Source organism: Pteropus alecto, unplaced genomic scaffold, assembly GCF_000325575.1.
Source record: "Pteropus alecto unplaced genomic scaffold, ASM32557v1 scaffold269, whole genome shotgun sequence".
Classification (NCBI taxonomy): Eukaryota; Metazoa; Chordata; class Mammalia; order Chiroptera; family Pteropodidae; genus Pteropus; species Pteropus alecto.
In genome coordinates, this window is record NW_006443566.1 from 2,967,613 (window position 1) to 2,990,364 (window position 22,752).

General features: G+C 36.0%; 1 protein-coding gene across 1 annotated transcript in view; it reads left to right on the plus strand.

Moving 5' to 3' along the window:
• The window catches only part of ZEB1 (zinc finger E-box binding homeobox 1), a 55,013-nt gene that overhangs the window by 28,860 nt on the left and 3,401 nt on the right, over positions 1–22,752 (plus strand). The window contains exons 4-6 of the mRNA XM_025041261.1: positions 4,082–4,284; positions 11,646–11,751; positions 19,574–21,384. Of these exons, the coding sequence (XP_024897029.1) occupies positions 4,255–4,284; positions 11,646–11,751; positions 19,574–21,384 (1,947 nt within the window). The 5' untranslated portion in view covers positions 4,082–4,254. The remainder of the gene's footprint in view (positions 1–4,081; positions 4,285–11,645; positions 11,752–19,573; positions 21,385–22,752) is intronic.

The following is a 22,752-nucleotide window of genomic DNA, read 5'->3' on the forward strand; positions in this document are numbered from 1 at the left end:
GTTTTAATTTGCATTTCCCTAATGACATATGATGTGGAGCATCTTTTCATACTTATTTGCCATCTATATATCTTCTTTGGTGAGCTGTCTTTTAAGGTCTTTGACTTGTTTTTCAATGAAGCTATTTGATTATTTTTGTCGTTGAGTTTTAAGAGTTCTTCATGTATTTTGGATAACAGTCTTTTATCACATGTGTCTTTTGCAAATATTTTCCCCATTCAGTGGCTTGTCTTCTAATTCTCTTGATGTTGTCTTTCTCAGAGCAAAAGTTTTAATTTTAATGAAACCTAACTTAATTATTTCTTTCATGAATTGTGCCTTGGGTGTTGTATCAAAAAAGGCATCAGCATACCCAAGGTCCTGTAGGTTTTCTCCTGTTACTTTCTAGGAGTCTTATAGTTTTGCATTTTGCAGTTAGGTCTGTGATCCATTTTAAGTTAAATTTTATGAAGGATGTAAAGTCTGTGTCTAGGTTCATTTTTTTTATTTCTATTAGGATGTCTGATTCAATTACCATTTGTTCAGACTGTCTTTGCTCTTTGTATTGCTGTTGCGCTTTTGTCAAAGATCAGCTGATTATATTTATGGGGTTCTATTTCGGGGCTCTCTGTTCTCTTCCATTGATCCATTTGTCTGTTCTCTTGCCAATACCACACTTTTTTTTATTACTGTAGCTTTATAGTAAGTCTTGAAGTTTGGTAACATAAGTCTTAGGACTTTGTTCTTCTCCTTCAGTATCATGTTGGCTATTCTGGGCCTTTTGCCTATCCATATATACTTTATAATTTTTGTCAGTATCTATAAAATACCTCACTGGGGTATTGATTGTGATTGCATTGAATGTATAGATCAAGTTGTGAAGAACTGACATCTTGACAATATTGAGTCATCTTATCCATGCACTTGGAATATCTTTCCATTTATTTAGTTCTTTGATTTTCTTCATCAGCTTTGTAGTTTTTCTCATATAAGTCTCATATTTTGTTAGAGTTGTACCTAAGTATTTCCACTTTTTTGGTGCTAATGTATTAATCAGCTTTCAAATTCTTAAAGGAAATTGAGGGTAGTATAGAAAACAGATTCCATTGCAGAGAGAAAGCTATATCTCCTTTAAATCAGAAATCAGCTATGAAAAACAGCAGAAACAGAAGTTTCATTCCAGAATAGATAGTATTTTCTCAGCACAAAGGAAATAGAAGTAGTGTACTCTAGAACTATTTCCTCCTGTGTGCCAAAAGAACTCATTTAAGAAGACTATAGATTATTTCCCCTGAGGACACTGCATTTCCCCTTGATGATTAGTGTTCTGATGATCTGTTTGCATATTTGGAGAGTCTGTAGTTATTGGTGTTGTGATCCTGTAAGGCCCTATTGTTTTTATTTTCATTTCTTGGTTATTTTTTCTCTTAAAGAAAATGTGTTAACATTTCATTGGTAGAAGCAGTAGATTACAATAAATATGAAAGGGAAATAGAATATTTTTAAATACATATGTGTGTGTATATATGTAATTTTATATAACAAAAAGGCTTTCAAAAAGCTTCAGTGAAAGAAAATAATGAAAGCTAAAGAAATGTTCCATTGCATAGATCAAATAAAGTTAAACTTTATAAAGTCTATTGTTACAAACCAACATAGTAAAATCCCATAAAAATTGGGGTCTTAAACCATTCTGAATTAGTAAAACATTTGAATTATAGAATATCTTTTTAATTCAGGCATTCAATACTTTCAGGTATATAAATTGTAATTTAACTGCTAATAAAGTATTTCACAGTATATATTCTATCATACCAGCAGCATCTGTTTACATATAAAAAAATGGCTATCTTCAGAAGCTCTTAAGTTTTTTTAAGTTTCAGTAGATTAAACATGCCCTCACTGCACTTCGTATGTCATGAATTGGCAAACTACTCCAGCAAGTTGAATTATCACAAATTCAGAATCAGTGGAGAATAAATCAAGGTTTTTCATCGAGTAATGCTATCAGTCTGAAATGTTATTTTACCTACTAAAAGAAGATTAGATAACAGATTTTTTTTCATTTAATAACTATATTCACAGTCATAGATAAATAAATTATAGAAAGTTTAAAAAATGGTCAGATAGTTTTTTTTAGTAGTATTGAATTGCTACCTGAATTTTTTATAAGAATTCTAAAAAGAAATATTTTTTTTTACATGACAAGCCTTTATTGCTAGAAAGTGATTTTTTAAAAACCAACAATTCAGTATTTTTCAAAAAGAAACAAAAAATTTCACTTAACTTTTAATCTTACATTCCATAACTTGCTTATTATATCAGATATTCAGACTTAATTTTGTTTTATGCCAGTGACCTAAAAGAATAAATTCATATCTCATATGTGTGAGAAAATTCAGTATTGATTTGTGAATGTAATAATTTGCTGTTAAAAATATAAGCAACGTGTCATTTTACAAAATTATTAGTATTTTCTTAAAGGCAAAGAAGAAAATAGAAAATAATGAAAGCAGACAGCTCTATAATGCTGTGGAGTATAAGCAGCTTGTGTAATAGAAATCATAATGTGATTGTGGTGCCAATAATGAACAGTTGCGATGGTGAATTTCACATTTGATTCCCCGTGTCTTCTTAACTTTTCAGTCTTGTATCCTGATAACAGTATCCCCACACTGTGGCAACTCTTGACTTTTGTCATTGTAGTCAGCTAAACTCAATGGTTTAGACTAGGCAGTCTGGCGAGGAGAATGTCCTAAATGTTGATTTCCACTTGCTTGTACAAATAAGAAAACATACTAGATAAAATAACATGATTTCCAAAGAAATTTCCTTATGTGGCTAATCTAGTCCCCCAAAGAAATGGGTCATGTTAGAGTCATCACCAACAGAACACTCTCTGGTTCCGGTTGCCTTGCTAACCAAAGATGCCATCCTAAACTTTGGGGGTTTTGGTTGTTCGATTTTTCATATTTTGAATAAAATATTCATAGTTATATATTTGATTTATATTTCAGCATATTTAGCTATGTAGAGCCAGGTGCTAAATCTGTTATTTGCAGTCTGGTCCTTGAGCAGACATTTAATTTACATAAACTTGAATTCCAATAAAGGTAATATGTGTTTCTGAAGCATTTGGAGATTGTTATGAAATTTTCTCTGGTGGTCTGTTTTTCTATAAGAAATTCAAAGTAAAGGTAGAGATGGTATTTACAATTAGATGTCACTTAGGAACTTATTCCTCTAAAGAAATAAATATGGAAAACTACTCTTAGTTAAATAACATTAATTGGCAAAGCAGTAATACATTTTAGGGTTGTCAGATTTAGATGGTTTAAAATATAAAAATATAGTTCATTCAGTGAACTCTGATTTATCCATAATGCCTTTATTTTCTTAAAGCTATCCTATATTCATCCATATAAAACTTTACAGAAAATTCGTCAGTGTGTTTCAGTAGGCAGAAGAATATGAATCATCAAGCATGAGAGGTCTTTATGAACCAAGTCTAGATCTGGGTCCCATTACTCCTTTCCCCCAATATACATTCTTTTGGTCTGAATTCAGTCATATGGCCACCTAACTGCCACAGAGTCTTGGAAACATATCTAACTATGTGCTGCGTAGTCTCTGGTGACACTAACACTATGGTGTCATTTTCAAATTTAAAAGAATGAACATTAAATAAATAATGACATTATTATGTATGGAAAGATTTTGTTATAGTATACAAGCCTATTTAATATGTATACATTTACAAATGTAATCTACATTCTAATTTTACTTCCATTTTCTTTGTCTAATTAAAGGAAAAAGAAGGAAAGAATTAGGGTTTAGTGAAAAAAATATGGAACTTTAAAGTCAGATAGCACACACTTGAATCCTGACTTCATCATTTACTGGCTGTGTGACTTTTAAGTTATTTAAACTTTCTAAGCCTTGCTTTTTTTCTTTTATAAAATAGAGTATCACTGTATTATTTTGAGGATCAAATATAAACTGGGTAACATAGTATCTGGCACATAGCATAGGGACTCAGTGGTAGCTTTAGTAATATTTTTTAAATGTTTTAAATTTAACATATATGATTTTTCTTTTACAGGAACACCAGATGCATTTTCCCAGTTGCTAACCTGCCCGTATTGTGATAGAGGATATAAACGCTTTACCTCTCTGAAAGAACACATTAAGTATCGCCATGAAAAGAATGAAGATAACTTTAGTTGCTCCCTGTGCAGTTACACCTTTGCATACAGAACTCAGCTTGAACGTCACATGACATCACATAAATCAGGACGAGATCAAGTAAGTGTGAAATGGCTGAGATTCACTAGCTTGCCAAATCTTGAGAATTCTCCCCTCCATAGAAGGAGGCAAGAGTTTTAATATACATAAAAATTAAAAAGATATACTCGACAATGTCTTATCTGCAGCCTTATAAAAATGAAGGTGATTATTTGAATTATCTGGTCATTTCTGAGTTAAAAAGCACATGTGAACATTATTTTAGAGGTAACTTTTTTCTTTTTCAGATAAAATCTCATCACAATTTAATTATTTTTCTTATACTATAACAAATATTTCTCTTAAGTTTAGAACTAGATTTCAAAATACATTCTACTAAAATGTTCAGTGTGGGAAAATAAATATTGGTTCATAAACCACATGACTTACTACTGACCAGATTTAAAAGAAAAATAATAAAGTTTTATTTTCTGTGAACCAATGGCTATTTATTCTCAGTATAAGCTATGATTTTTCTTCCCTACAGTAAGGGAAGTTGCCTCCTCTAAGAATCTAAAGTTTAGATTCTAAACCAGTTTAATTCTGAAGACTCAATTTTTATATGGTTTATTCTACTTCTGTGTCATTTTGCTTCAATTTCTGGAAGTATAAATCAAGACTACTCTGTAAGTATAAGTTACAGCTAAACTTTTGGCTCAGTACCTAAGGATTAAAGTCAAAGAATCTTGCTAGTTATTCTTTTTTAAGGTCCTGATAGCTATCAACTATAAATAATCAAATGAATATCTACTTAATTCTAACTTTAAAAATCAAATAAACATTCACCTGCATGGGTTATGTTAAGGGCACATGTTTTGTTTGGGGCACATGTCCAATTCCTTATATCAAAGGATTGTGAATATCTATATACCTGAATCTCTAAGAACTTTGCCCTATGTATATACCTGATTTCTATAGAGAACAAGTTAGACCCTTTGCTCAGATGATGGCTAAACTGAAAAACCAAATAAAAAAATTGTAACAGAAAAAGAATGACTGAGTCTGGTCAGCCTATCTTTTCAGAATTCTGGCAACAACGTTCAAGAAATAAGATTGGGGTAAGGGGCATGCTGGCCATCAGGGACTGTAGGACTGAGATCTCCTTAGATAGGTTAATGGTTACGTCTGTGAAAGAGCACTTGAAATGGGAGAATACCAAAAGAAAGAGGACCTGACACAGAGAAGGAACCGCTGAAGACAAACGTCATGTATATACCATCGGCCACTCTTGTTAGTCTTCTTAGGGACAGTACAGAAGAGTGTTCTTTCCATCTTAGAGCCCTGGCATAACCACAGTATAGACAGGCCTTGAGAAAAGAGCCTGTTCAGATGACATTTGGGGAGCAGACCCATCCTGCAGCTGCTGTCCCCATATCCTTTCTGTATCAAGGGCCCAAGTCAAAGAAAAGGATCTCTAGAGGACAGATAGAACCGATGGTGAATGCAGGAGATGCCATTATAAAGCAAATTATAAGATCTCTTTTGAGCATGAAATGCCCTTTTTGATCATTTTTCTGATGGGGGCAAATGTAGTAGGTTTTATATATGGAATGTATGGTCAGACTAAGGTCACAAAGGATGAATGTGGGGACCAGTAAAGTGAGGAAATATAATTGGGGGGTCTTGGAAACAATTTAGGTTATGAGGCAGCAAACTAAAGGGTAGAATGTCGAGTTTGGTAGCCTTTGAAAATCATGCCACAACTTAAAGGTAAGCATTTTCATGTCTTATTCATTTATTCATTCAACAGATGCTTGAGATTCTATTATGCGTCAAGCCCTGTTCTAGGTGTTAAAGGTACAGTAGTAAAAACGATGAGCACTTAAAGTCCCTGACAGTAGAGGGCATGTATTAGTAGGTGATATAAAACATTTAAAATATAAAAACAGGTAATATGAAGAAAAATAAAGTCGAATAAGAAGATAGAGAGTGATGAAAGTTGCTATTTGTTTACAGGGTAAAGAGACCTTTCTGAGAATGGGCCATCTGAAACTAGGACCTGAATGAAAGAGCCGGTCCAAGGAACTATTGAGGAAAGAGTATCCCACTCAAAGGGAATAAATTGAAACATGAAAAGGCCTTGAGGCAGAAACCTGCCCAGCATCACCAAAGAACAGCCAGGAGGCCAGTGTGAATAAAGGGGAGAAAGATAGGTGAGGTCAGAGAGATACTGCAGGCCAGATGATGTAGCCCCTTGTCTGGGACATGGTAAAGACTTCTGATTTTATTCCAAAATGTGATTGTACTCCCTTTATTCCAAAGGGAAGCCTTTGAAGGATATTGAATTTATCTTAGGTTTTCTTTTTATTTATTTATTTTTAAGGGAACACTGGCTGTTGAGTAGAGAATCGGTTAAAAGAGACAAAAATGGAAGCAAGGAGACCATTTAGAGGCTTTTGCTATAATGCAGGCCAAAGGGTTGATAGCTTTAAACTTGGCGGTGGTAACAGACATGACGTAATGAGGAATGTTGGATTCAGAATCTATTCAGGTGGCTTACTGATGGTTTTATTAAGGATATAAGAGAAAGAAGAATCAAGGATTACTCCAAAGTTCAGGGCTTAGGCAGTAATCAAATAAATGAGAGTCTTATTTACAAATATAGGAAACACTGGAGGAGGAACTGATTTTCAGGCAAGAAATTAGAGTTTGATGTTAATCATGTCATTAGATTCCTGTCACTTCCCAACTGGGAATGTTAAGGAAGCAATTGACAATAAGAGTCTAGAGTTGAGGGGAGAGGTTTGGAGATATAAATTTGAGAATTGTCATCATATATTCAGTATTTGAAGTCATGCGTTTGGATGAAGTAAGGTCAGACACACAGTACGTATTTTCTTTCCTTCCTACATGAAAGACAAAGGAAAGTAGAGTCCTCTAAGGGTGAGTATGAAGCAAGTAGTACTTAGGGTTAAGCCTTTGAAAGATGGGTAGAATCTTCGGTCATAATTAAGGGGAAGCATAGCCAAGAAATAAGGAATAGTATGAACAATATGAGGGGAGAGGGAGAAGAGCAGTGTATGTACAAAACACAGACTCACTAAATGACTGAGGCCTGCACTCCTAGAAAACTGGTGAAGAATAAGCCTACAAACTCAGGAGCTATGAACTTAGAATCTGTAGACTCAGAATCTGTATTCAGGGGTTAATGGGACTCCTTTGGAGGTTTATGTGCAGGATTCAATACACTTCAAGCAGTGCTTTCGTAAGATTAAGGGTGCAGAATATATCTGAAATATATAAAAGTGGAGATTTGATAAACCAGACAGAAAGCTATTATAAAATCCATATTTGGCTGAAAAAGATGGAGGTATTTTTTTAAATCATCAGATTAAAGTGCATTTTGGAAATATCAAACATATAAAAGACAGGATAAAATACTGGAAAAAGCCTGGCCTTTTTTTCTGTTCAGGAGACCTCATTCTTCTGTTGAATAACTGTGCTTTATACAGATTACTGAATTTTTTGACCTTGTTTTCTTTATCTGTAAATTAGAGTGCAGACAAGATAATCTCTGATTCCTAGTATATATAATTTTATTTTTGCTAAGTACTATATTGCCTAATAAAATATGATTCTAATACTTTAAATTAGAAAGTGGAGATTTTCTCTGTGTCGAAATTCTGTTCTCACTGTCACCCTCCTCTTTAGACTAGGTTTTTGGGACTACTGTAATTTGAGGCCTTTAAGAAACAAAGTAATCACCAAAACAGTATAACTCGACAATGTCTTATCTGCAGCCTTATAAAAATGAAGGTGATTATTTGAATTATCTGGTCATTTCTGAGTTAAAAAGCACATGTGAACATTATTTTAGAGGTAACTTTTTTCTTTTTCAGATAAAATCTCATCACAATTTAATTATTTTTCTTATACTATAACAAATATTTCTCTTAAGTTTAGAACTAGATTTCAAAATACATTCTACTAAAATGTTCAGTGTGGGAAAATAAATATTGGTTCATAAACCACATGACTTACTACTGACCAGATTTAAAAGAAAAATAATAAAGTTTTATTTTCTGTGAACCAATGGCTATTTATTCTCAGTATAAGCTATGATTTTTCTTCCCTACAGTAAGGGAAGTTGCCTCCTCTAAGAATCTAAAGTTTAGATTCTAAACCAGTTTAATTCTGAAGACTCAATTTTTATATGGTTTATTCTACTTCTGTGTCATTTTGCTTCAATTTCTGGAAGTATAAATCAAGACTACTCTGTAAGTATAAGTTACAGCTAAACTTTTGGCTCAGTACCTAAGGATTAAAGTCAAAGAATCTTGCTAGTTATTCTTTTTTAAGGTCCTGATAACTATCAACTATAAATAATCAAATGAATATCTACTTAATTCTAACTTTAAAAATCAAATAAACATTCACCTGCATGGGTTATGTTAAGGGCACATGTTTTGTTTGGGGCACATGTCCAATTCCTTATATCAAAGGATTGTGAATATCTATATACCTGAATCTCTAAGAACTTTGCCCTATGTATATACCTGATTTCTATAGAGAACAAGTTAGACCCTTTGCTCAGATGATGGCTAAACTGAAAAACCAAATAAAAAAATTGTAACAGAAAAAGAATGACTGAGTCTGGTCAGCCTATCTTTTCAGAATTCTGGCAACAACGTTCAAGAAATAAGATTGGGGTAAGGGGCATGCTGGCCATCAGGGACTGTAGGACTGAGATCTCCTTAGATAGGTTAATGGTTACGTCTGTGAAAGAGCACTTGAAATGGGAGAATACCAAAAGAAAGAGGACCTGACACAGAGAAGGAACCGCTGAAGACAAACGTCATGTATATACCTTCGGCCACTCTTGTTAGTCTTCTTAGGGACAGTACAGAAGAGGGTTCTTTCCATCTTAGAGCCCTGGCATAACCACAGTACAGACAGGCCTTGAGAAAAGAGCCTGTTCAGATGACATTTGGGGAGCAGACCCATCCTGCAGCTGCTGTCCCCATAGGATTCTGTATCAAGGGCCCAAGTCAAAGAAAAGGATCTCTAGAGGACAGATAGAACCGATGGTGAATGCAGGAGATGCCATTATAAAGCAAATTATAAGATCTCTTTTGAGCATGAAATGCCCTTTTTGATCATTTTTCTGATGGGGGCAAATGTAGTAGGTTTTATATATGGAATGTATGGTCAGACTAAGGTCACAAAGGATGAATGTGGGGACCAGTAAAGTGAGGAAATATAATTGGGGGGTCTTGGAAACAATTTAGGTTATGAGGCAGCAAACTAAAGGGTAGAATGTCGAGTTTGGTAGCCTTTGAAAATCATGCCACAACTTAAAGGTAAGCATTTTCATGTCTTATTCATTTATTCATTCAACAGATGCTTGAGATTCTATTATGCGTCAAGCCCTGTTCTAGGTGTTAAAGGTACAGTAGTAAAAACGATGAGCACTTAAAGTCCCTGACAGTAGAGGGCATGTATTAGTAGGTGATATAAAACATTTAAAATATAAAAACAGGTAATATGAAGAAAAATAAAGTCGAATAAGAAGATAGAGAGTGATGAAAGTTGCTATTTGTTTACAGGGTAAAGAGACCTTTCTGAGAATGGGCCATCTGAAACTAGGACCTGAATGAAAGAGCCGGTCCAAGGAACTATTGAGGAAAGAGTATCCCACTCAAAGGGAATAAATTGAAACATGAAAAGGCCTTGAGGCAGAAACCTGCCCAGCATCACCAAAGAACAGCCAGGAGGCCAGTGTGAATAAAGGGGAGAAAGATAGGTGAGGTCAGAGAGATACTGCAGGCCAGATGATGTAGCCCCTTGTCTGGGACATGGTAAAGACTTCTGATTTTATTCCAAAATGTGATTGTACTCCCTTTATTCCAAAGGGAAGCCTTTGAAGGATATTGAATTTATCTTAGGTTTTCTTTTTATTTATTTATTTTTAAGGGAACACTGGCTGTTGGGTAGAGAATCGGTTAAAAGAGTCAAAAATGGAAGCAAGGAGACCATTTAGAGGCTTTTGCTATAATGCAGGCCAAAGGGTTGATAGCTTTAAACTTGGCGGTGGTAACAGACATGACGTAATGAGGAATGTTGGATTCAGAATCTATTCAGGTGGCTTACTGATGGTTTTATTAAGGATATAAGAGAAAGAAGAATCAAGGATTACTCCAAAGTTCAGGGCTTAGGCAGTAATCAAATAAATGAGAGTCTTATTTACAAATATAGGAAACACTGGAGGAGGAACTGATTTTCAGGCAAGAAATTAGAGTTTGATGTTAATCATGTCATTAGATGCCTGTCACTTCCCAACTGGGAATGTTAAGGAAGCAATTGACAATAAGAGTCTAGAGTTGAGGGGAGAGGTTTGGAGATATAAATTTGAGAATTGTCATCATATATTCAGTATTTGAAGTCATGCGTTTGGATGAAGTAAGGTCAGACACACAGTACGTATTTTCTTTCCTTCCTACATGAAAGACAAAGGAAAGTAGAGTCCTCTAAGGGTGAGTATGAAGCAAGTAGTACTTAGGGTTAAGCCTTTGAAAGATGGGTAGAATCTTCGGTCATAATTAAGGGGAAGCATAGCCAAGAAATAAGGAATAGTATGAACAATATGAGGGGAGAGGGAGAAGAGCAGTGTATGTACAAAACACAGACTCACTAAATGACTGAGGCCTGCACTCCTAGAAAACTGGTGAAGAATAAGCCTACAAACTCAGGAGCTATGAACTTAGAATCTGTAGACTCAGAATCTGTATTCAGGGGTTAATGGGACTCCTTTGGAGGTTTATGTGCAGGATTCAATACACTTCAAGCAGTGCTTTCGTAAGATTAAGGGTGCAGAATATATCTGAAATATATAAAAGTGGAGATTTGATAAACCAGACAGAAAGCTATTATAAAATCCATATTTGGCTGAAAAAGATGGAGGTATTTTTTTAAATCATCAGATTAAAGTGCATTTTGGAAATATCAAACATATAAAAGACAGGATAAAATACTGGAAAAAGCCTGGCCTTTTTTTCTGTTCAGGAGACCTCATTCTTCTGTTGAATAACTGTGCTTTATACAGATTACTGAATTTTTTGACCTTGTTTTCTTTATCTGTAAATTAGAGTGCAGACAAGATAATCTCTGATTCCTAGTATATATAATTTTATTTTTGCTAAGTACTATATTGCCTAATAAAATATGATTCTAATACTTTAAATTAGAAAGTGGAGATTTTCTCTGTGTCGAAATTCTGTTCTCACTGTCACCCTCCTCTTTAGACTAGGTTTTTGGGACTACTGTAATTTGAGGCCTTTAAGAAACAAAGTAATCACCAAAACAGTATATTTATCAGATTGGATGTTCTTTATATCTAAAGCTTTTTTTTGCTTTATAAGTAAAATACCAATTATTTCTTACAGAGACATGTGACACAGTCCGGGGGTAATCGTAAATTCAAGTGCACTGAATGTGGAAAAGCTTTCAAATACAAACACCACCTAAAAGAGCACCTAAGAATCCACAGTGGTAAATATGTGTTGTCTTTCTATGCCTTGAATATCATAGCATATGTGGTGATATTTTAACATGTGATCCACACACATAAAATCCTTGCTTTCCTTTTAGGATAAAGACTAATCTGGAGAAATTTTCATATAAATGGTATTTTATTGGAGTTTTAATCCTTAACTAAAGTATATCAAGTTAATAAACTATAACATCCTCCAAGTTTCCTTATCAGAATATAGTATGTTTTAACAAGAAGTACAACCTAAAAACACTTCAGCTTTCTGATGAATGTTAATTTCATTGCCTCTTTTGCACAGTTAACAAGGGAATGAAAAAGGGTATAGAGGTACAGTTTGTGCATGGAAATAAGGAGATGAAGACATTCTTTACATGAGAGAAGTAGAAATGGAACCCCAGACAGGACATGATGCGGGTGGTGTGGAGTCAGCAAGAGAGGACATCATGGGCGGGGGGTGGGAGGGGGGGGAAATGCAGCATTAAAGAGAATGTGAAAGAAAACTACATCCTCCTGTCATTTCACCTTTTTATTCCATGTCATTTTCCAAATCATTACTTACAAAATGAATATTATTATATGGTAAAAATATGTCTCTTTTAGTAAACATGTAAACAGAGCTGTATTTGCTTTTCTTCAGAGGCTCTACTTAAACAAAAGCTATCAAAAAACTTAATAGCACCCCACATTGCACTATGAAATCTAGTTGTCTCCTGATTAATTTGATAAGCTATTTTAGACTTAAGTAATTTTAGTGATATAGAACTATTAGCTAATGAATGGAACATTATGGTATCTGCATATTGCTTATTTTGTGAAAATTATTGTAGTGACATTTACATTTTGCAAATATCCTACCAAAAGAATACAGTTGGGTGGCTTTCTGAGGGGTGGTTCATGATATCTGTATTTTATTCTGTAACTGCAAAAGTTCTTGAAGTTTTACTGTATTTGCTATTGAGGGCCAAATAATGTTAGTTACCACTTAAAAATACTCAAACCAAGATTCTTACAAAAAGATTTTATTTTTACACCTTAATATTTCTGGAAAGTAGAGGTTGTGTTTTGCAGCCTGCCTCAGGATCCTACTTCTTAGTTCCTGTTATCATCAATAATATATTTTTAATAACCTCCCTTCTTACCAGAGATGATTTGAAGTTGTTGGTAGAGTCATAGCTAATTCAAGAGAACTTTTTTTTTAATGTTGATGTGGAGTAGAAGAAGGAAAATAAAGCTTAGAGTAGGATTCATGTACAAAATGAATGTCATATGGTCCTATTTTAGTTGTGTAGGAGGATTTATCAGATCTCTAGATGATACAAAGTAGGGAAGCATGGGATATACCAAAGATTAAAATACAGATCTAGAAACAAGCTGATATTTAATTATAGGATCCTGCATTGATATTCAACAGTCTCAATCAAATAGTAAGTAGAGAGTTATTGTATGTAGTAGCCACAGAAAAATTTTAGGAGTTTGGATGTTCCAGAGCTTTATGTAAGGTAACAGTATTGCTGCTGCTGCTGCTGCTTAAAAAGCTAATGCAAATTAGGCCATGTCACAAAACATGAAACTTGGCACTATCCATTCATTATGTATTTATATGTCTTATTTTTAAAAGTATTTAATATAAGGCTTGTAAGCCTTTAGCAAGAAATTTTAATTTAAAAATAAAGTTAACAAAGTAAAACAGGCATGAAGTAAACATGGAAAAAATGAATACTGTGAAATTCCTTGCACATGCTGGAAGTAGACCAGAAATTAGACTCTAACGTTTAAGAAGTAGGAAAACTGCAATCAGTAACCAAAAGCAGAGTGTCTGTGAGTGAAAGGATCTCTTGCTAGAAAAAGCACACCACATTCTGATACTAAGGCCATAGAGAAACTTGTTCTTTAAAGCAGCATGAAGAAGAAAGCAAAATACAGTTTATATCATCCTCAGAGATATCCCTAAAATAATACAGCAGAGAGACTGATAGCATTTTCTTTTAAAAACAAGATTCTTCAACAGAGTCCAGCGATATTTCACCAAAGTGCAATTCAGAAAAAGCACTTCTCCAGGATGACCACATGAGCTCCACATCTGCAGTTTTCGAATGGCCTCTTTTATTCCAAGGGAAGATTCTGAGCAGGGATACTCAGTGTCATCCCAGGACCGGTACCAATCTGCAAGCTAGTTGTTACTGGTTCTTTAAACACAGAAATTGAGAGTAGGCATTTAGAAACTGTTATACCAAGGCAATGCTGTAACAATTTCATTTTATTTTAACACAATATTGGTCCACAGTAGTTTGGAAATTTAAAATAAAAACTTAAAAAAAAAATGGTTCTTCATCACAGATAGTGTTGAAAGCACAGTTTAGAACAGAGGTCCCCACCCCCTGGGCAGTGGACTTGTACCAGTCTGTGGCCTGTTAGGAACTGGGCCACACAGCAGGAGGTGAGCAGCGGGCCAGCGAGTGAAGCTTCATCTGTATTTGCATCCGCTCCCCAGCGTTAGCATCACCACCTCAGCTCCATCTCAGATCATCAGGCATTAGATTCTCATTGGTCCCTGGTGCCATAAAGTTTGGAGACCACTGGTTTAGAGTATCTAATAAAGGATGACTGTATATCTTTCAGGAAACCTCTGTAATTTTTTTCTCTCAATTGAGTTTTTAAAAGATATTAAAGGTTAGAGTCCTCAGTTATACTCTCTAAAATTACCTGGATTGTTGCTATCTTCTGATACCCTTAAATGAGCCCACTGCAGAGTCATGTATGTCACCCATCATTTGAACTCTGGGTGTAGGAGTTGAACTACAATGGGGAGGAGGCCACCACACCTCCGCTCAGATGTAAGACAGAAGAGAACCTGCCCATGGGCTGCGATCCTCCCCAGAAAGTAACTTGGATTTGTTCCAAGGCCTCATAGTAGTTTTAGCCTGGAAAATTTTTATATCAGATGCAACCAAACACCCACCTCACTCATTAAAAAAAAAAAATCTCAGTATTCATAGTATATCTAACTTTGAGCAATACAACTTCCTGATGTAACCTCCAGGGTTTAGTAGTTGCGAACACTAACCTAAATAGAGAAATTAGGTGATGTACTTTAGCTATAAATCATAAAACTATGAAGTTAGAAAACATGAGTTTTATAACAAAGTGACTTTGGCTTTAGAATACTCATTCTGCACTTTTTTTTAAATTTAATTTTATTTATTTAGTTTCAAGTATACTGTACATTGGTTAGACATCTATATAGTTCATAAAATGATCCCCCCAATTGCACTCTCCCTCCCCTGAACCTCCACCTAGCCAACATATAAATGCTAGCTCCATTTCCTATGCCGTGCTCCCCATCCCCATGACCCTCCATCAGCTACTAATGTGTTCTTTATTCCTTCACCCCAGATTCTCCCAGCCCCCCAAATTCCTCTACCCTCTGTCCAACACCAAGTTGTCCACTATATTTGTGAGTCTGTTTTTGATTAGTTTGTTCTTTTTATTTATTAGATTCCACATATAAGTGAAATCATATAGTATTTATCTTTGTCTGACTTAAATACCTTCTAGGTCCATCAAAGCAATATCTTTCTCCATCCCCTTCCTTTTCATATGTAGGGGTCTTGTTTTCTTATCCTTTCAGCTACTCTATCCCTTGGTTGGAGCACTTAATTCTTTTCCTTTTAAGGTACTTCTTGATAAGAATGTAGTTGTTCCATTCCTTTCTTCCCATTTCCTGTAATACTGGCTTGGTGGTGATAAATTCCTTTAGCTCATTTTTGTCTGGGAAGTTCTTTATCTGTCCTTCAACTCTAAATGATAGCTTTGCTGGTAAAGCATCCTTGGTTGTAGATCCTGGGTCTTCATCTTGTCATATTTATTTAGTTTTTTGCCAAGCCCTTCTGTCCTGCATAGTTTCTTTTGAGAAATCAGCTGCTAGTCTTAAGGGTTTTCCCTTATATGTAATTATTTGTTTTTCTCTTGCTACTTTTAAGATTTTTTTTTTTGTATTTAACCTTTGGCATTTTAATCATGATGTGTCTTGGTGTGGGCCTCTTTGGATCCCTGATTTTTGTAATTCTCTGAGCTTCCTGAGATTTTATGTCCATTTCTTTCTCCAGGTTAGGGATGTTTTCCATCATTATTTCTTCAAACAGCTGTTAAACAGCTTGATTTTCTTCAGTTACACTGGTCAGACAAATATTTGGAGCCTTAGTAGTGTCCCATATCCTCCTTAAATTACTTGGATAGTCTTGGCATCTTTTTTCATGCCATTCTGATTGAGTGTCCTGATTGGCTTTCCTGTCCTCTAGAGAGGGCACTTGATCCTCTTTATTCACTGTTTATTCCTTTTTTTATTCCATTTAATATATTTCTCATCTCAGACGATGTGTTCTTCATTTCAGACTGGTTCCCTTTTATAATTTCCAGTTCCATTTTTATGTTTTTTATCTCTTTGTTGAAGTTCTCTACACTTCCCAAAAGTTCATTGAGCATCTTTATAACCAGTGTTTTGAACTCTGCATCTGTTAGATTACATGACTCCATTATATCTAGATCTCTGTTCTGTTCTCTCATATGGTTTCTGCTTCTTTGTCTTCCCATTTTGGCTGCCTTTCTGTGTCCGTTTCTATGAAGTAAGCAAAGCTCCCAAGTCTTCCCGTCTTATTAGTGTGGATTTCTGAAGTAGATGTCTGTCCAGTGGCACAGTCCTGAGAGGGGTTTAGCTGCAGGCCAAATTTAGCTCAAGCCTCTACCCCTCTGGGGCCACCTGTTAAGATTCAGCAAGCAGTCCACAGATGTTGTGCTTATAGTTGCCTCAGAAGGCCACACCAGAAACGGAGGCCAGCTGCCTTCAGTGTGAGTCTCGGTGCTGCTTAGCAAGGAGCACCTGACTTTCTGAGGTTATATCAGGATGTGGTTTGGGTGGGAGGGGCGGGATTTCAGGGAATCCTCTGGGCAGAGTGACCTCTGTTATCCAGTTTGATGACGTCTCGGCTGTGGCAGCGCCATGTCCGTGCACTGGGAGTGGGGAGGGCTCAACAAGGAACAATGGATACTGCTGACACTTCTGTACAGAGCAAGTCTTGCCTAGGCCCTCACTCTGCCAATGTCTCCCTGTAAGTTACCGGTGCCTGCTGCGTGCAGCCCAGTCGGCACTGGTGCTCAGAGAGACCAGGTTCGTCTCCATGGAAGTCTGCTCACAGATGCGGCCCCTTTAAGAGGCCTCTACGGCTGCCAGTGCCACAGCCTCTGTCTCACTTAGCTGTTGGGGACCTGGCAGCCCCACATCCTTGCCCCGTCCTACCTTCTGCTATCGCAGGGTTCTTTCTTGGACTTGTCCCTAGTTGTATGACTTGTTCCTCTAGATTCCAGGCGATTTTTCCTTGCTGCTGCTCCTTGTTTCCGTCACAATTCTGATTTGGTCACCAGAGGGATGAACAGAACCTCTGTCATCTACACCATTTTTTTCCTCCCGTTCTGCACTTTCTAACAATAAATGTCAGGGTAATTCCCAACAATAATAATAATGATAACTAGCATTCATTGGACACTTAACTATGTACAGCCAAATTCTAGTTATTCATATGCATTAACTCGTAGTCCTCACTATAACCCTAATAACCCTAAGAAGTAGATGCTATTTCCTCCTTTTTTACTGATGAGAAAAATAGAGGCCCAGAGAGCCTAATAAACTTGTCCAAAGTCACTCAGCTAATGCTTGGCAAAGCTAGGGCTCTGATGTAGACATCCTGACTCCAAAGCCATTTCTTTACCTACTGTGTTGCTCCTCTGCCTCCCTGTTTGTAAAGATAGGAATAATCTAAATTAAAGATGCTTATTTTTCTAGTGAGCAGGAGAAAAGCATGTAGCTCATCTTCAAATGTTATCAAATAATTAAAAATGTTAAAATAGAAATATGCTATAACATATCTGTTGTTTTACCCCTTCTGGAAATTTTTATCTGATGCATTTGGAGTATCGAATCACATTTCAGGCATCTCATTGGAAAGATATTAATAAACTGGAGAATTTCCAGAGGCAAGTTAACAAGTGGATAAGGGTCTGAAAGCCATGTCCCATGAGGAGTGTTTGAAGGACCTGGATATGTTTAACTTCCACCAGGGAGCTTTAGGATGCACATAACAACTCTTCATCGGTCTGAAAGGTTGGCTTGTAGAAGAAAAGTCAGGCTTGTTCTGTGTTGCATCAGAAGGGCAAACTAGGACAGGGAAATAGGCATTACATCAAGCTGCCTGGACCTGTGTGTCTATAGAAATGCTTTTTTAAGAAATCACTGATGTTTACTGAGAGCACACAAAGAGTTTTGCTGTATTATCTCATAAAACTGCTATAAAAAGCCAGTGAGGGCCTATCTACTTTATTTACATACCAAAACACTGAGCCTTCAGAAGGCTAAGAAAATAGTATGTGAGAGAGCCAGGATCTGAACCCAAATGCATGGTCCTCAGGAGAACCAGACTGGACCATCTTCATAGATCACTGCCCAGCAGCAGTGATCTCTTAATAAAGTTTCAGCACAGACCAGCCAGTTCTAATATCTAATTCTTTAAGTAATCAAATTTCTGAGAAAATATAGCTCCCTTTTTTTAAACTTTACAGCATCGAAGTTACATTACGAGATCTTACATTGACTTTCTCACTGCTTTCATTTTAATTCATTTTAATTCTTAAAAAGAAAGGGGGAGAGAATGAGCTTTATTTTGATATTGAGTAGATAAATCCGCTTTACTACATTTCATAATTCTACAATTAGCCATTCATTAATCTAAAAAAAAGGTTTAATATGCATCTTTGTGACCTGCACTGTAATAGGTGCAAAAGATAAAAGGCACACAAGACCCAGAGACCCAGAGATTCTTATCCTATTGACACTGAGAGTCTGTAACCTTTAACTTAAAAATTAATGAACTGTAACTATAAATTAAAACCAATGTGAAAAATTAGGGTTGTATGAAAATATTTCATTGATCTCAGTGCTTCTCAAAATTTTTTGCCAACATATCCCTAGGAAGGTCTAGGGATGGTCTAGGGAAGCAACTTGAGGGGGCCTCTATAAGCAAGAAGCTTCTTCGACGTTGTGGTTTTTTCCTAACAATTCACACAATGGTTGCATTTGTACAACATAGTATAATTTTTGTTTTAATATAAAAATAATGTTTTAAGTTACTTTAGCCACTTTCACTAAAATTCAAACTCCAGGGTGCTTTGCATATCCACCAGAACATCGTCTTATATCTCCAGTAGTACATACATCCCAGTTTAATAAGCCACGGCTTCCAGCGATAACTTACTTACTAAGTTTTCTTCTCATTCAGAAAGATATTTTCAAGGAAACCTTATAGATATGGGAAAGAGATAGTCATATAATTCATACAATCAAGGATATTCATACTCGTTAAGCCTTATGGGAGATTTTACCTACTTTTCTTTCCTCTAACACTAGTTTCTCCTAGAGATGGTTAAGTAGAGTGAAATTAGAAAATTACATACATTGGTGAAACAGGATAAGAAGAAAAATTACTTGAAAGAGTAGGCTGTAATATATTTGGGGTATTTGAGAATGACTTGAAGTTTTAAAGGTTAGCAGAAATATTACAGACATATGCTGAGGAGATTCCCTTATTGGTTAGCACATGTAGTTCAGACTAATGTTTTACTAGTGCTTTAACATTTATGTAGGTTTTAAACTTAAAATGATGGTTCTAAATAAAATTGTATCACAAGCATACATGATAACTCCTTTTCAAATTGCTTGTTTTAGGGAAAATGTGGGTACATAAAAATTTATAAATATTTTTTGTTGTTGTTTAGGAGAGAAGCCATATGAATGCCCAAACTGCAAGAAACGTTTTTCCCATTCTGGTTCCTATAGCTCACATATAAGCAGTAAGAAATGTATCAGCTTGATGCCTGTGAATGGGCGACCAAGAACAGGACTCAAGACATCTCAGTGTTCCTCACCATCTCTTTCAGCATCACCAGGCAGTCCCACACGACCACCAATACGGCAAAAGATAGAGAATAAACCCCTTCAAGAACAACTTTCTGTAAACCAAATTAAAACTGAACCTGTGGATTATGAATTCAAACCCATAGTGGTTGCTTCAGGAATCAACTGTTCAACCCCTTTACAAAATGGGGTTTTTAGTGGTGGTGGCCCGTTACAGGCAACCAGTTCTCCTCAGGGCGTGGTACAAGCTGTTGTTCTGCCAACAGTTGGTTTGGTGTCTCCCATAAGTATCAATTTAAGTGATATTCAGAATGTACTTAAAGTGGCAGTAGATGGTAATGTTATAAGGCAAGTTTTGGAGAATAATCAAGCCAATCTTGCATCCAAAGAACAAGAAACAATCAGTGCTTCATCCATACAGCAAGGTGGGCATTCTGTTATTTCAGCCATCAGTCTTCCTTTGGTTGATCAAGATGGAACAACCAAAATTATCATTAATTACAGTCTTGAGCAGCCTAGCCAACTACAAGTTGTTCCTCAAAATTTAAAAAAGGAAAATCCAGCCCCAGCAAACAGTTGCAAAAGTGAAAAGTTACCAGAAGATCTTACTGTTAAATCTGAGAAGGACAAAAGCTTCGAACGAGGAGTGAACGATAGCACTTGCCTTCTGTGTGACGATTGTCCAGGAGATATTAATGCACTTCCAGAATTAAAGCACTATGACCTAAAGCAGCCTACTCAGCCTCCCTCACTCGCTGCACCGGAAGCTGAGAAGCCTGAATCCTCTGCTTCATCAGGTTCCGGAGATGGCAATCTGTCTCCCAGTCAGCCACCTTTAAAGAACCTCTTATCTCTTCTGAAAGCATATTATGCTTTGAATGCACAACCAAGTGCAGAAGAGCTCTCAAAGATTGCTGATTCAGTAAACCTACCATTAGATGTAGTAAAAAAGTGGTTTGAAAAGATGCAAGCTGGACAGATTTCAGTGCAGTCTTCTGAACCATCTTCTCCTGAACCAGGCAAAGTAAATATCCCTGCAAAGAATGATGATCAGTCTCAACCTACAAATGCAAATGAATCCCAGGACAGCACAATAAATCTACAGAGTCCTCTGAAGATAACTAACTCTACAGTTTTACCAGTGGGCTCAACCATCAATGGTTCCAGAAGTAGTACATCCTCCCCATCACCTCTAAACCTTTCTTCATCCAGAAATACACAGGGTTACTTGTACACAGCAGAAGGTGCACAAGAAGAGCCACAAGTAGAACCTCTTGATCTTTCACTACCAAAGCAACAGGGAGAATTATTGGAAAGGTCAACTATCACTAGTGTTTACCAGAACAGTGTTTATTCTGTCCAAGAAGAACCCTTGAACTTGTCTTGCGCAAAAAAGGAGCCACAAAAGGACGGTTGTGTTACAGACTCAGAACCAGTTGTAAATGTAATCCCACCAAGTGCCAACCCCATAAATATTGCTATCCCCACAGTCACTGCCCAGTTACCCACAATCGTGGCCATTGCTGACCAGAACAGTGTTCCATGCTTGCGAGCACTAGCTGCCAATAAGCAGACTATTCTGATTCCCCAGGTGGCTTACACGTATTCGACTACAGTCAGCTCTGCAGTCCAGGAACCACCCTTGAAAGTGATCCAGCCAAATGGAAATCAGGTAAAAATAAGTCTCCCATCTTAAACCTTGGGAATGCTAGTTTGACTTATTTCATTAAATTTTTCTAATAAACATCAGTCACCATAGAACCAAGCAGATTGTTCCAAACTCATTTTTGAAAAGAAAGAGATAAGCGTCTGCTTTAATCTTTGTGGCATCATGTCTTCAGTTGTTTACTAATCCAATATATAATTTATCAACTAAAGTTTAAAGTATTATTCTATTGTGAGAAAATGATGGATAAGTCCCAGCTAAAACTTGTCTGTTTGAAGCTAGACACAGAAAAGAAAAATTGGAATACTCACTAATTGGATTTCTGTTCTTCTATAGTCCCCAAATTCATAATAGTTTCTGCCTTGTTTATGTTCATTAATAAATGAAAACAGGTTCCCACTTACAGACATTTCCTACCAGGCAAACTTAGCTATCACTTTTTATGTGTTAACACCTCTGTTTATAAAAGCTTTTAATTAAGCAAACAAGAATTAAATATATAAAGAACTCGTTTAGTGAATATATTGATGATTTTACGAGCTGTAAACTAAACGGTGCTCAGTCATATTAGTACATATGAAGAAATATGGTTGTGAATCTATATATGCATTTTTAAACTTTCTTCCAAATTCATGATAGTTCTAGATGGAGACGTTTTGTGTGACAGTTGCATGTCTCATTGTCCAGGCTTTTTTGGGTCACTAACCTTGATGTCTTTCCATTTTCTCCATCGATTTATAATTGAATCAGATATAATAAAGATAAATTTGATCTTTTGTCCAAATATTTACTATAAGTAAATGCAGCTAAAATAATTACAATAACCTGTTCAAATGTGTTTTCCTGTTTTTCCTGTCTTAAATATTGCTACCAATTGGGCTTCCTGTAATTGTGACAACTCTTGAAAAAAATTTTTACATGGCCAGTGAATTTATCTGATTTTTAGTATATAAAGCACTATGTATAACATTTCACTTAATTATATGACTAGATTAAATAGCAATGAGTCAACTTACTTAGCACCCACTGGCAGCTCACAAATGACCCAGACAAATGGCTGCATTTCTCCCACTTTCCAAAGCCATACGAAATGTTATGGAACACCTTTGAACTTTTAGAAAATGTGTGGGTTTAGAGGCAATAGAATGGAAGACTTTAGAAAAGACGCAAGGATCTAAGGCGACCCAGTTCCACTACAGGCCCCTGAAGGGTTGTCCTGCCTGCATGAGGGCCTCCTAAATTATCTCCCTGAGACTGCCTGAAATGTTTTTATTCCACTGAAATTCTAAAGATGCATTGTGACTAACAAGTATTCTTGAAAAATATAGACCCTCCTGCATTGTTTTTCTCCATCTTGCTTCTTAGAAAGAAGAA